This window comes from Larimichthys crocea, chromosome XVII (genome assembly GCF_000972845.2).
Source record: "Larimichthys crocea isolate SSNF chromosome XVII, L_crocea_2.0, whole genome shotgun sequence".
Taxonomy (NCBI): domain Eukaryota; kingdom Metazoa; phylum Chordata; class Actinopteri; family Sciaenidae; genus Larimichthys; species Larimichthys crocea.
In genome coordinates, this window is record NC_040027.1 from 9,965,399 (window position 1) to 9,979,633 (window position 14,235).

General features: G+C 43.0%; 1 protein-coding gene across 1 annotated transcript; it reads right to left on the reverse strand.

Moving 5' to 3' along the window:
• Nucleotides 1-1,324: 1,324 nt before the first annotated feature.
• Nucleotides 1,325-4,126, reverse strand: igfbp1a (insulin-like growth factor binding protein 1a). Its single transcript, XM_010741863.3, has 4 exons — nt 3,570-4,126; nt 3,261-3,430; nt 2,810-2,938; nt 1,325-2,528 (listed from the first exon to the last, which is right to left on the reverse strand). The coding sequence occupies exons 1-4, from the start codon at nt 3,949-3,951 to the stop codon at nt 2,418-2,420; spliced, it is 792 nt and encodes a 263-aa protein (XP_010740165.1). The 5' UTR covers nt 3,952-4,126; the 3' UTR covers nt 1,325-2,417.
• Nucleotides 4,127-14,235: the final 10,109 nt, after the last annotated feature.

Genomic DNA, 14,235 nt, shown 5'->3' on the forward strand with positions numbered 1-14,235 from the left:
TATAGATCTATATATATCATATAATCTATATATATATATATAATTATTATTTCCTGGCCAGCTATGTGTCTGACTAGACATCATGTACAGTACTTAAAAATGAAAATTATTTATCTAAGAAAGAATTATAAGCTGATCCAAACTAGGTTTTCTTATGAACAATTCAGTGACTCACCGATTGCACAGCAAAGTCTATATGATTCAGTGTATTTTGGGGATTATAATCACTAATGAATGTTTTATTTTTTAATGAACCTCTTCCTTCTGTTGCTCAGCAGTGTCATTTGTAAGCTCCGTGCCCAGCAGGCGAGTTTTTTTTTTTTTTTTTTTTTTTTTGAAGCCTCAGTGGCCAAAAATCTGTCAGTCAGTCACTCAGGTCTACTGGTCAACGTTAGTTCACTGCAAGTGAACCTCTCACCTCTTAGTAAGACATCTTCTCTCCAGGCACACCCAGCCATCCCGCCTCAGTCTGTCAGTGCAGAGCCAGGGGGTCACACTTCTGTAACGTCACTTTTTTTTTAAAGATTTTATTTTATTATTCTAATATTATTATTATTATTATTATTTTCCCTGCTGGTCACGTTAAGAATCTCTCTGTTCACGGGTAAATGTTTGTTGTTGTTTTTTTTTTCATTTCAAGTTTATCCTTCAAAAAGCTTTTCATGATACTAAACTAGAAATCACACAGCTATTATTATTTTCTCTGAGAAAAGGAAATGATTCAAAATATAATTTGTATTTAATGTCTTTTTTTTTTTTTAAATAAAAAGTGAACACATTTTAAGATATGCCCTCTGATGTTTGTTTTCGTCTCTTTCACATCACTTGCAAGGGAACGGTCTTGCAGCCAACACACCGATCATGCGCTTCACGCCTGCAGGCAATCAGGACACAAATTTGCTCCTGTTGAAGTCCTTGAATGCAATCAGGCTCCCCTCAGTCGTGGAATGTGTCAATAAGGATAAAGCAAAGGTTCAATTTGTAAAGAATAAAAATAAATCTGGTGGTGCCAGGCAGGCTGGCAGTGGGCAGTTGAGGCGAATTCCTGTGCCCGACCAAGGCAAACAGAGAGCGGGTCAAAAGGCAGCGCGGAGCTGCATGTCCCCACGAACTGTCTAAAGTTAGACAAGGACCTCCACTTCAGATCAACCGTGATAACACTGCACACAAACACACCCAATATAGAAAATGTGGTGCGAGGAGATGCATCCACGCTTTCATAATCACATCCTGATTATGATTCGGCGTGTTATGATTCCTTATGGATGTTTGTGCACAAAAATAAACCAGCCTTGAGGTGAAAGAGAGGCCAGGAGCGCATAGCTGAGGTTAATGTTTTTATTAAATATATCACCTTTTTTTTTCTTACATTACATCTCAATTACAAAAAAAAAAAAAAAAAAAGTGTACATACACACACACGAGTGAGCAGTTAGTCACTTTGGAATAGACTCACATAAACAATAATTCTCTCTCCAACAGCAGCATGTAGGTGGAGCCGAGCCGTCACACGTCATGGTTCACTGTGGGACTCGCTCTTTGTGGTCATGTGTTCTTGGTCAGAGAGAACAGCAACGTGTAAAGTATTTTTTTTTTTTTTTTTTTTTTTTAGACTGATACATCAACACAACTGACAGCAGACACATAAATATTGGAGGTAGGTTAATGTAGAAATACCCGTCTGAGAGGCGACGACGCAGGGAGGCACCGGCCTGTCATGCTATCTGTAACCCCATGGAACCATGGGAAATGTTTTCTGAGACCTTTTTGTTTTCCAGACTGAGAGTTTTGCATTCACTGACAAGAGCTGATCATGTGTCACAACAGAAAATAAGACATAACAAATGCAACGATGTGAAAAATGAATCATAAAAACATTTAGAGATACTTCTAAATGATCGTTTTGGTCACTCAGTGCTTTTTTGTTCTTGCTTGGTTTCGTCACAAACCAAACCTCCAGACAACTCCTTTAAGGGTAGAGCGAGCTCAACTCAGCAGTGGAGTTACTCGGGACCAAGATACATATATACACTTTATATACACAACCATAAAAATAATAATATAATAATAACAATAAGGCAAAAAAACAAATGATATAAATACTCATAAAATAATTACAAATAACAAATGAATTGAAGTTGAAATAAATAAGGCTGAAGTGTAGAAGTAAATGCATCAATATTTAAAAAATTTCAGAAAAACAAAAATAGATTTTTTTTTTTCTCTTTGGGACGGGTCGAGGGAGGAAGGGAACCAAAGTCCCCACAATGACAGTGTACCTGAATTAAACACCACCATGGACAAGATCAATAAATAAACAGCTATCAAAAAAAAAAAAAAAAGGGAAAAATCAGTGGCTTGCTTCTTTTTGTTTGCTTTCTTTCTGCGAGATCTCGCGTCAGTGGTTCGATCTCGACTTAAGGGCACTCGGCATCTGCAGGCAGGTCGGTCGAACCTAAAATCTTCTTGCCGTTCCAGGAGTTCACACACCAGCATCGACCCCTCTGTCCATCCAGAGACGACTCACACTGCACAGGGACAGAGGCGAGAAAACAATTTCAGTTCACCTGCTTTTCAGTTTGTGATGCACGCACATGCACGGTCATGCAGCACTGACTCAGTGACATCATGCACAAAAACACACACACACACACTCTGAGGTGTGCTGAACAAATCCCTGCCTGCCACACACACACTCTCACACCTACACACAATCAGTTTTAGAGTTGTGGTTGACATAATCTTGCCTACAGGCTCACACACACACAACTTCTTTCATGCTGAGCGGAGAAAGAGTGAAGACACCAACCTGCTTTGGTTTATAAAGGCCGTGCTTGTCACAGTTGGGGAGGTAGAACCTGGTTAATTTGTCTCCTAATTTCTGCTGAGATTTGGCAATCTTGTCCAAGGCTCTCTGCAGCTCGACGTGACACGGCCCCTGTGGAGAGGAGACAGGTAAGAGAAGAAGGGTGAGCTGAGTTCAGAAAATAATAATCAGCAAACCACATGGGCTGACATGAAAACTGCATATAAAACTTGTATTAACAAGCATCCCAATTCAGTCTTTGCGCCTCTCCATCGCCTCCTCAAACGGCCTACGAGCTCCCCCTTGTGGTGCACTAGTTCCAACCCTCCCCCCCTTTAAAAAAAAAAAAAAAAAAAAAAAACCTCGCCCCCCAAAAACTTTTCGAAACGTGCTGCATGCACACACAGGATTTCAGACAGTGATCCAGATCCGGTGTTTGTGCCGGTGCTCTCACCTGTTCGACCAGCTTCTTGCGGATGGCGATGAGTTTGGCTTTCATGCTCCCCTGAGCGTCGGCGGCAGCCCTCGGGTCGAATGGCTTACTGTGGCCGGGGAGGTAGGGGCCGCAGCAGGGTTCCGAGACGATGGCTGTGTTCTCCATCTCAGCCTCTGGCTCTCCCTGATCTGCAGAAGACAAATGAATAAATGTGAAGTGGGACTGAGTGGGTGTGACTGTGAATCAGAGCAGTCAAGTGTTTGTTTGTTCTTTTTGGGGGGGAATAATGAGGATTTGTGGTAAAATATGTGGAGGTTATAGGCCTACCTTGTGACTGGGGCTCGGGGGTCGCCTCTGGCTCAGTGCTCGCCGTGCACAAGGCTTGTCCCCGGGTGAGGGAGTGCAGCGGCCGGGGGTCGCCGGGTCTCGGGGTGCACCTCAGTCCGGAGCCGCACGGCGCCGTGTAGATCCCGCACAGCTCCCCAGCAGTCAGAGCGCAGGCGAGGCAGCATCCACAGCCGGGCTCCCGCAACACCTCGGCGCATCCGGGCGCCACCGCTGGACACAGGCTCAGCTTCTCCGGAGTACACGGGGCGCATCGAATCGGCTCTGGCCCCAACACCGGGGACCCCAGCGTCCCTGTGACCAGCACGGAGCACAGCGCTGCCACCACGACGTGCTTCAAAGATAATCCACCCATGGCCAACATAGTGAGCTGGACACTAAATATAGAATATAAAATGTAGAGAAAGGCAGAGGGAATAATCAAAGGTGAAAGCCGGATTCCCACGGTTCTTTTCTCAGTTGTGTCTTTCGTTTGATTTTGGGAAAATGTCTAACTGTGCGTTGCGCGCAGCCGTATTTATAGCCGGGTCCTCTGTGAGTGTTTGACGCATCGCCGTTATGAATGATTTCTGAAAAGAAGGTGTGATGATACGATGGGCTGTGATTGGCCCGCCTATGTCCGGTCAGGGCAGCTCATTTGAATACAACAACCACGTCAATATTTATTTTGGAGCAGGCAGCGCTTGCACGTATCCCCGAGGAGTGACGACACCAGCGTCTGATGTTGCAATCGAGGACCCCCCCTTTTCTCACCCTGGTGCAACAACTAAACTACTTCACCAACAACACCGAGGCTGTGCGTGTCCACTCTGTGCGTTACCACTCTTTACTTAAATCGAGAATTAAGTTCACGCAGCATCACGCGGGGGACTTGATTCGTTAGATTTCAGGCGGGTAAACAGTTCCTTGTGTTCGGACACAGATGAGTTCCTCTCTATAGAGACAGGGTTGTCTATTCATGAGGGGGTTCCCACCCCCCCGACATTAATTGTCCCTCTGAAACTTCTTACACAACTTTTGAAAAACTTAATAATGAGCGCAAATTACGCACGCCCACGCTGCGCTTAGAGCGCGCCTGGATCGCTCAGGACGAACCAGCGGCGCGCTCTAATTTGACATGAGAAAAGCATCCGTGCATTGCAAGGGGATAATAAAATATTCAGAAATAGCAGCGCAAATGGTTTACGCCAATAGGTCAAGGGCTCGGGACTCTGTGGTATGTGTCCCCCTCCTCCTCCTCCTCCTCCTCCTCCTGCTCTGTCCCTTCGCGCGCGTACCGAAGCCGGCTTTGGGCTCCAGTCCAGGAGCTGTCCAGTTGTAATTACACATTTCCTGTTACAATAATAGACCAAAGCTTTGAATGGCGGCTGCGCTGACATGACCACAGACACGTCCCCTCGCCTCGCCACTCTCATGAGGCTTTGATGGTCCCACGGTGACAACATGCACGTTTTCACGGCTTTTCTGGAAGGCATATGGCGTCCTGTCACTGCTGACCCCCAGACGGGCACGTGACAGTGTTCCCTTCATTACTAAAACACAAAAGACGCTCCGCGTGCACATCCAGTCCTCTGTTTTTCTCATTTTCATTCCTCCCACTCATCTATTTCAACTCTCAATTAATTAATTACCTCTCTGTTCCACTTGTTCTGATGCAAGGGGGCTTCATTGTGTGATCAGCTCCACGCAATTGCGTTATAGGATTGCATCATTTGTCAACCGGTGTTAACAGTCACTCTCTCACGTGATGCCCAGATTGGTATTATTCAAAGCTCCGGGCTAAATGAAGCTTTTAGAGTAATCTGATGTGGCGTGAGTGTTTTCTAGACTCACTGCCCAACACACGGGCACGCTGACACCTCCATTCAGTCGAATTACACACCCATGCTGCAGGTTGTGCAGGTCACTAACAGTAATACAGTACATTTACTCGAGTACTGTATTCAAGTGCTTATTTAGGTACATATTTTAGTTTCAGAGGGTTTACTTTGCAGAAACAGATGTGAGCAGTTAATAAAATCTGATATTACATTATTATGGATTTAATTTAAGTCATTAAAACGAGCTCCAGGTTGTTTGCGCATGAATGCATCAATAATAACAGTCAGTGTATCTAGTAATGCGACACTCTGAAGTGCACAATCACTGCTTTTAGTTTGCATTCCCGAAGCACATTTCACCCGGTGGGATCATTTTAAAATAAGTTTAATCTTCATCAATGAGTCGCATTTTAAAAAGGTCATTCTAAATTTAGTTTGTAAGCTCTTAATCAGCGAAAGAGGATAAAGATGCAGTGAAAACTGAAACTTTACACGTCAACTCAACAACATTTCACGGGTAAAGTATCTTAAACTTGTAGTTAAGCACAGCCCGTGAATAAATGGACTTACTGTGGCTACTTTAGAGGGTTCATCTGCACAATGAGTACTTTTACTTAGCAAATAACGAGTAACTATAGCTCTGAAATCAAAGTACACAGATGCATAAAACATAAAATTTACTTTAAGTACTTGAATACATGTACTTACTGTTATTACGTCACACTTTTACACTCTGAAGATGAGCTAGTCTGCATACTGGGTACATATTGCTGATAATACTTGTATACTTAAGTAAATATTTGTATACTTGTATACTTAAGTAAATATTTGAATGCAGGACCTGTAATGGAGTAATTTAACTAATTAAAAGCAGCTGTTGGATGTTTAAAGGACTAATCTGTATTTTAATCACATCAGTGGCAGATATGATTTAGTATTTGGAGGTCTAGAGAAGATACAAAGACAAACCTGCAGAAAACATGTAGAATTTGGGCAGATTACTTTGTCGTTTAGTGTTCGTACGTGTTTTGAAATAAACGTAATTTAATTTTGACGTAACATTGGGTTCAGTAAACTGCATTGTTATCTTTTTCCCCCACAAACTGTCTTTTTGCCTCTTAATATCAATTTCTTCCTTCTATCTCTCCTAAAGTAGCTGTCCAACAATATCAAAATATTCTGTAACCTCTTGTTCCAGCTCTCCGGTCAACAGAATGCACGCTTTCATCATTTCATTCACGTGTCCCCTCGACTAAGATGTATTTCCCGATCTCAGCCTAAATTTAGCCTAAAGCTCTGAACACGCTTTGGCTGCACAGCGTGCAGTTTGTGATTAAGTGACCAACCGGCGGGACAGTGAAGTTCAAGGGTTTAAGATAATTTAATGACTCTAATAATAAAACATGTGACGTGTGCACATGTGCAGTCCATACAGTATGTCCTACAGGATGTCACAGTGTTTGTTGTTACTCACTCTCACTGAACAGGAAGTCCTTTAATGCATAACCAAGCAGCCTCATTCTCGTCATCAGGAAAACACTGTTCCTCTACGCAAAGCCCTTTACTCAAGTACTGCACTTCAGTACATCATGGAGGTACTTAGAAAGATTAAGTGGGAACTATTGGCAGAAGTGGAATATAATATTCGTACGTATGCTTTCATTAGTGTGCAATCACCTGAAAATCAGCTACTTATATCCACAGACCTCTTCAACGAAGTCTGCCACGTTTCTATAGTGAAAGTCGAGCGGACAAACTAAACACTGTAGCTGTAACAGCTGTAACAGCAGCAACCTCGACGGCTGTGATGTGAGATCAATGCAGAAACTGCACTTCCTCTAACGTCCACTTGAGGCTGGCTCCAGAAGTGAGTCAGTCTCCATAAGTCCCCATGTTTCACAGCAGAAATAAACATGTTTACAGCCTGGTACAAAAAACAGTTTTGGTCTCTGTAGCTAATTTCCCCGTTCATGACAACTGTACTGAGGGTGAATTTATATACAACTCACCTGCTCACATTATATTAAGGCTTAAAGTTGTCTCCGGTACTGCACCTACATACTTGAATGTCTTATACATATATATATTATGTTACCTCAAAACCGTCACGTGAATGGCGCCTGACTCTGCCACCCGTTCACTCAAGGCAATCTTCTCGTCTGTCCGGTTATAAAGTCTACGAATAGGAATGACTGTTGTATCCAGTTCCCAGATAGCAAAAATCTTTTGGCTTTGCTTTGGCCCAAATCTGGCTTGTCATTTTGGCAAGGTTAAGGGGATAAATGGCCCAAATTAGAAAAGCCAGATTCATACCAAAAGGGATCCAAAATTCACCCAAAACAAAGTGTGGAATTTCAAAATATAGCCATAAATGTCCAAGAAGAGCCCCAAATCAGCTGTTCCCGCTCAGACCCAAACATGCCTTAACTCAGCCATATGTTGGTGGCACCTCCTTATCTATTATGGATAACCCTAATCATACCACAGTTAAGCCAAAAGGCTTTCTTAATGCCAAAAGAAAGCCAAAAATGCCAAATGTATGCCATAATACAGCCAAAATATTTGCTATCTGGGTTCTCCCTAATACAGTCATAGAGGTGAGGGATATTCATTTGGCTTTCATTGTATGAATTGAAAAAAAATATTCCTAAAGTTAATATTTCTGTTAAAACGTATCCACTTTAATTTAAGTACCCATTAAGTCAAAATTGATGCACGCGTCATCTACACTTAACCATGACACACTTCTCAGGTATTTTCATTGATTCTTCTTTCTTAGAGTTTGTCATTTCCTGCTAATGCAAAGCCGCAGTTGACTCATCCTGCACTTGGGGGCATAGACTCATTTCACATCAAATGAAACGCTTCCTCTCTTATGACGCCGCCGGAGCAGAAAGATTCTTGTTTCATACAGTCTATGAGTCTGTCTGTGGTTGAGCCTCACTGATTACTGTAGAAAAACACACACGTCAGCATTGATCCGTACCTGGGGGCCGGAAAACCAAACACTAACACTCTCGCAACGCTCTGAGCTCACAGTCCACGGCTAACAAACTGAGCTAACAGCAGCTACAGTTGGCATCAGTTTGTCCATCAGGAAAGTCTGTAAATCACCCTGAGCCCAAAGTTGCATAGTGTGTCTGTTAGTTTAGTTTAGGAGAGAAAAGTTACACCATGCTGCTTTAAGTAAAGAATCTAAACACATGAAGTTTCATGTTTGATGATCGTACGTTCGTCTCAGTCTGTCCTCAGCTGAACTGCACCTGTCCCTGTGAGGTCATGTGGACTCTAGATGCTGCATGGGCAGGACATATGTTCTCATTTCACATGAATGTTCAGCTTCACTTTTTACAGACTAAATCTGTTTAAAGTCTGTCTGAGACATATGGCCTCATATGGCTGACCGACCGCCGAGGTAAAGCACAGCGCGGGATTATCTGTGTAATTATAGAATGTTGATGTAAAGACAGAGAGACGTGAGGGATTAAAACATGTGACGGATTCTTACGGCAGAGCCACATGTGCGAGCCGACAGGTTCAGCGAGAGTTTTTCTTTCAGATCAGAGAGGCCGAGTGGTCAAACAGTACAGAGTTATCTCAGGTCAGGGACAGACCTACTTTTTATCGAAAAACACATGCGCACAGTTGGATCCGTCCGAGCTCCGAGACCCCGACCACAACACCACAAACCCCCCGTACGGCTACTGCAGGGAGTGTGATGATAAGCGGGGTTTTCCATCTCTTTCAGATGTCACATGATGCAGATCAAACGGCGCTTGGCATTGAACGTCCCAAGACTGGAATGTTTACCTTTGACAAGAGCACTGGGAAAAACAGTCTTGTTGTCTCAGGAGCTGCTCACACCCACGCACACACACACACATGCACACACGCACAAATACACACACCCTCCATTTATGGTGATTTAAACCTTGCCCTTTGGTGGGCGGCAAAAGGGGGGTATCTACGACAGATGAGCTCAGAAAAACACGGTTGTTTGAAATCACACCCACAGAAAGAATGCACACCTGCGTGAATACTACACAGGCCGACACCCCGAGGCTCTTTGAGGTTAACGTACATGTATGTGTCGCCGTCACACGGAAGGAGAGGGTTCGACTGAGTCAGAGGATATTAAGGTTGATTTTTCTTCACTTTACGATATGACCTACTTTAAAGGCTGTAACTTTCATTTATCATTTCTTATTGCCGATCTCAGGAAAAGGTCCTGTTCTGGAGCTTTCGATCATACAACCCGATCTTCCACAGCTTATCGGGAAATTTGACATTTTTCTTTAGAAGTTTATTCTTGACACCTCACCTCCACGGACAGAGGGACGGTTGTGAGATTGACCGGCTGCTAAACTGGTGGTGGGATTGCTGCTGCATGAACTTTCAATCTCAAGATTTATCCGTGCAGATTAATCATAAAGGCTAAAACGACGCCTAAAAAACAAACACTAACTAAAAACAAAATATCTGATGGATTACTGCTGAAGGAACCCTCTATTTATTCAGTTAACACAACTTCACAACGCGGTGACTAATGCGACCCATGACTAACTTTATAATAAGTCCAACAAGGTTCAAGTAAACATGAAAGTAAATATATATATACGGGCTTTGCAAATGTTTTGAGAAAGGAAATGCATCCAGCGCATTTTTCAGAGCTCAGCGATACACACAGCGAGCCAGACTGGATGTAAACATGACTTTTAATGGTAAGAATTCAAAGACCTGGAGCCTGACTGCTAATGAAGACTTGTAACTTTACTCAGTCAGAAAGAATTAAGGCTTGGACAGACCTGAATACATATCTTATATAGAATACATCAAATCTTCTGGCTTAGTAACTCACAGGCGCATACACTGGTATATTTTCATATACGAGATGATGCTCAGGTTGGTCACATCCAATCGGTGTATTTCTAAGAAGTTGTTGCAGTCAAGAGGACTCTGCATCCCCAGTCTGGAGTGTATGGCAGAAAGTTATAAAACTCCAAGGTCTGATTTTTTTGAATGCTTTTTAAAAGACCTGGAGACGAATCGTTGGGGTGTTTGCTGGATTCACATCTTGTACTGCGACTTTTATTTTTTTTAAGGATGTGTTGTAATACTGTCTGTTTTGTTTTGTCTTAGCCAGGACTCCATTTAAAAGATTTTTTAAATCTCAATCTACCGGAGATGCACGAGCATGTGTGTTCTTGATTTCCAGTCACAAGCTTGGATAAATGAGGAGGGTGGTCTGTCAGGAAGGCCCAAATAAACACATGCAGAACGTCGGTTCATCTTCCGGGTATGGCCGGGCTCCAGTTTGCCAGCGAGATGCAACATGATCTGCTGTGGTGACCCCAACACGGAGCAGCCAAAAGACGAAATAAAACCATCGTTAACCATCTGTTATTATAAATAAAGATGAAAATATCAGACTGAGGTTGAACAAAAACTCTCAATAGGACAGGTTTATGGGTCAGAAAGGATCGGACAATTTGGCCCACAGCATATAATCAGTATTTAAGGATGACAATAAAATGACAAAGTATGCAGAACGTAGAGTGAGATGAGTATCTATGGCTGCAAACAGAGTTCTGGTGTCCGAGTCCCAGGACACGTCGGGGACGTGGTCTGGTTACCCTGTGTCCTCTCCCAGGGCTGAGAATCAGCAGCCAGGAATGTGATGTGAGTGGGCACAATGACGCTAATCCCCCAGCAAAGTTGTTCTTTTTCTTCTCCTCTCCTTCTCACAAGATTTCCTTAATCGGATAATCCATGTCTTATTAAACAGGCAACACAGATCACAGATTGAGGTCTGGGAGAAAAACAGTGAAACGGGAGCCGGGGTCATTCATAGCGGACGCTCTCACTGCTTTAACATTTGTGAATAGTGAAATGGATTTTATTCATTAGATCCCGGCGTCTTTGGCATGTTGTATGACGGTTCATGTGTGTGCGCGTGTCCGTGTGTGACAGTGTGTTGCAGAATAAGTGTATATGTTTGTGAGCTTGTGATTGTACACTTGTGTGTGGGAAACCCAGGAAATCCAGGCTCCCATGCGCCAGCATCCATTGTGTTTAGCTTCCTCCTCTCTCTCTCTCTGAGTGTGTGTGTGTGAGTGTGTGTGTGTGTGTGTGTGTGTGTGTGTGTGTTTAGCTGCAGTGCTTCCCTCTCTCTCGTGGCTCTAAATAAGAAGTAGAAGGAAGTCGGAACCAGAGGATTGCACTTGGCAAAGTTAACTGGAAACAATCTCATGAATGGGTCAGGGGGAGCTGTGTTGGTAGGCTTTACCATTATTATGTTTCCATCCAAACTTTAAGTCTTTGTGTGAGGATCCTTCCTCCGTGCCCAGAACGTCCACATCAAACAGCTGACTGCACAAAATAAAGGCAGAGAGATGGGATACAGTGATGTTCAGTCACCTCTCTGTAGTGTCGACTCTCTTCACTGTCCCCAGGAGAGCCAAATAATTGTGCACAACAATTTCCCACCGATCATAACAAACACATAATGAACTTCAGATGAACATAAAGGACATCTTTTCCCTCACCTGTAAATTCAAACATACGTTCCAAATTGATCTCAACTTATGCTCTCAACAGCGACACCTCCGAAATGTTCCCTTTCTTTCTAAAACAATCAATGAACCATCCATTTCAAAACAGATGACAAACAGCCGAATATGTCGAACAAAGAATTTGTATGTAAGCGGTTTTGGAAGATGGAAGATAAGAAGTCTCCCTCCTAATAATTTTCTATCAAACTGAAGTTGTGAATCTCTGTTGCAAGCCTCCTCTTCGCCTGTGGTACAAACACTGACTCTGCCCCTGTGGCTCTGAACTCACAAAAAGAGCTAACATGAGCTAACAGCAGCTACAGCTGGCAGCAGTTTACTTTAAAAATGCAGAAGGAAACATTTTCTCCATGAAACATGATCCAGTTTCACTAAAATCAGTGAAATAGTTGGTGGTGTGTGACTTAGTGCCGTAACCTGGATGAACCTGGAGCACAAAGTCAGTGTTGCATCATTTAAATGACTTCAGATGGGTTATTTTCTTAATGGTAGAAATGTTACTTTAATTGGTGGACAAAAACTAAATCACAAAAATAAGTTAAACATTCATTAGTCATGTTAAATATCCGATTCACACTGGATCAAAGCTCATATAAAGAATATTATGAAGTTATCCTGAACCCAGTTTATACAGATATATATTAGATACAGTCATGTCTGTCTCAGACTATATTTAGTCATCAGTCACAAGGGGTTACTCATTTCATCCCACAGGATTGGGAGTCATTATAAATCTCTCTTGGGTCTGCAAAAACACTTTCTTCAACAATTTCTGCTTAGCTCAGCTAACCTAACGCTGACTGTAAAGGAAATTATAAAAATCCACCGTGGACGTTAACGGGTTAATTCTGAGAAATCAGTTCCATCGGTTCATTTTGTGGCTGGATGAGAAATCGTGAGGACTTTCTTTGACGTCTTCTCCACTGACAGACCGCAGACACTCGTCTTGTGACCTGAGACGATGAACTCTGTAAAATATAAGTTTGCAGAGATTTGGGAGTTTTCACAGAGCGGCTTTATAAATAAAAACATGCTCGGTCGACCTAATGAGAGAGATCGTCAGCCAGCTCCTGAACACAAAGCACGATGATGAGTGAGTGGTTTGGACGTGAACACAATTTTCAACACGTGACAAACAACATGTGTGAGTTCAGCATGTGGGAACATCGTGCTGATGTGTTCGTGTACAACAAATCAGTGTAATCAGGGACCAGTAAACAGGTGGCAGCGACCGCTCTTTGGCCTCTTGGCTCCAAAAGTGCCAGTTTAGATTGAATACGTCAGTTTCCTCACACGTCTTTATCAGGTAAAAGAAACAGCCGTACAAATGTACAAATGCTTTGTTTTCGGCTGCAAAATATTAAAGTTTATGCACATTATGAATGTTTCTGACAGAGAGGAAGGAGGTGAGATTTCTCTTTAACTCTTTAAAGTATTGAAAGCTTTTTAGCCGCAACTTGTCTTTCTAAAAACAACAGATCTCCTGATTAATGGGTCACTTCACATTTCTTCAATCTGTTTTCCTGTTTTTGTGTCTTGAAACATCTTTTTGCCACAAAAGGGCTCAGATTAAAAGGATAGTTTGAACCCCTGGGTAACACCTGAAGTTTGCATGTTCTTCCCGTGTCTATGTGGGTTCTCTCAAGCTTCCTCCCACAGCCTAAAGACTTGGAGCTTGAAGCGGAGTTTCAGGAGCCGTACCACACCTCAGTCATGCCCGGGTGCTACAGAAGCTTCCCCACATCGCAGCATCAGACCGAAGAAGCACACAAGATCATGCTCCATGAATGTAGCCCACCTCTCGGCCAACGCCAGCTCCCCCGTGACCTTACTAAGATGAAGTGGTTATAGAAATGGCCGTCGTGAGGACAAACCAAAGTTTTTGTCACAGTTTTGAGTTTGTTTCTGTGTTTCCTGTTTTATTTTGTAGTTCCACCCTGTCTGTCTTGTCTTATATCTACTTCCTTTCTTGTTTCCCGCCTTTTTTTCATTTTGCACCTGTCCCCAATTAGTTTCACCTGTCCCTGATTAGTCCTGCATGTCTATGTAGTTACTGAGTTTCCTTGTTTGTCCGTTTGTGTATAGATGTGTAGTCTTGTTTCTTACCCCTAAAATACACCGGAACGGCTCCGGATCGGCCTCCGCAACACATACGCAGAGCTTCTATTGTTCACAGACGCCGGAGCACGGCGCATAAATTCAGCACAGAGCAGATTGTGCGGAAGGAAATCGGCTACAAAATACAAAATAAAATCCCGG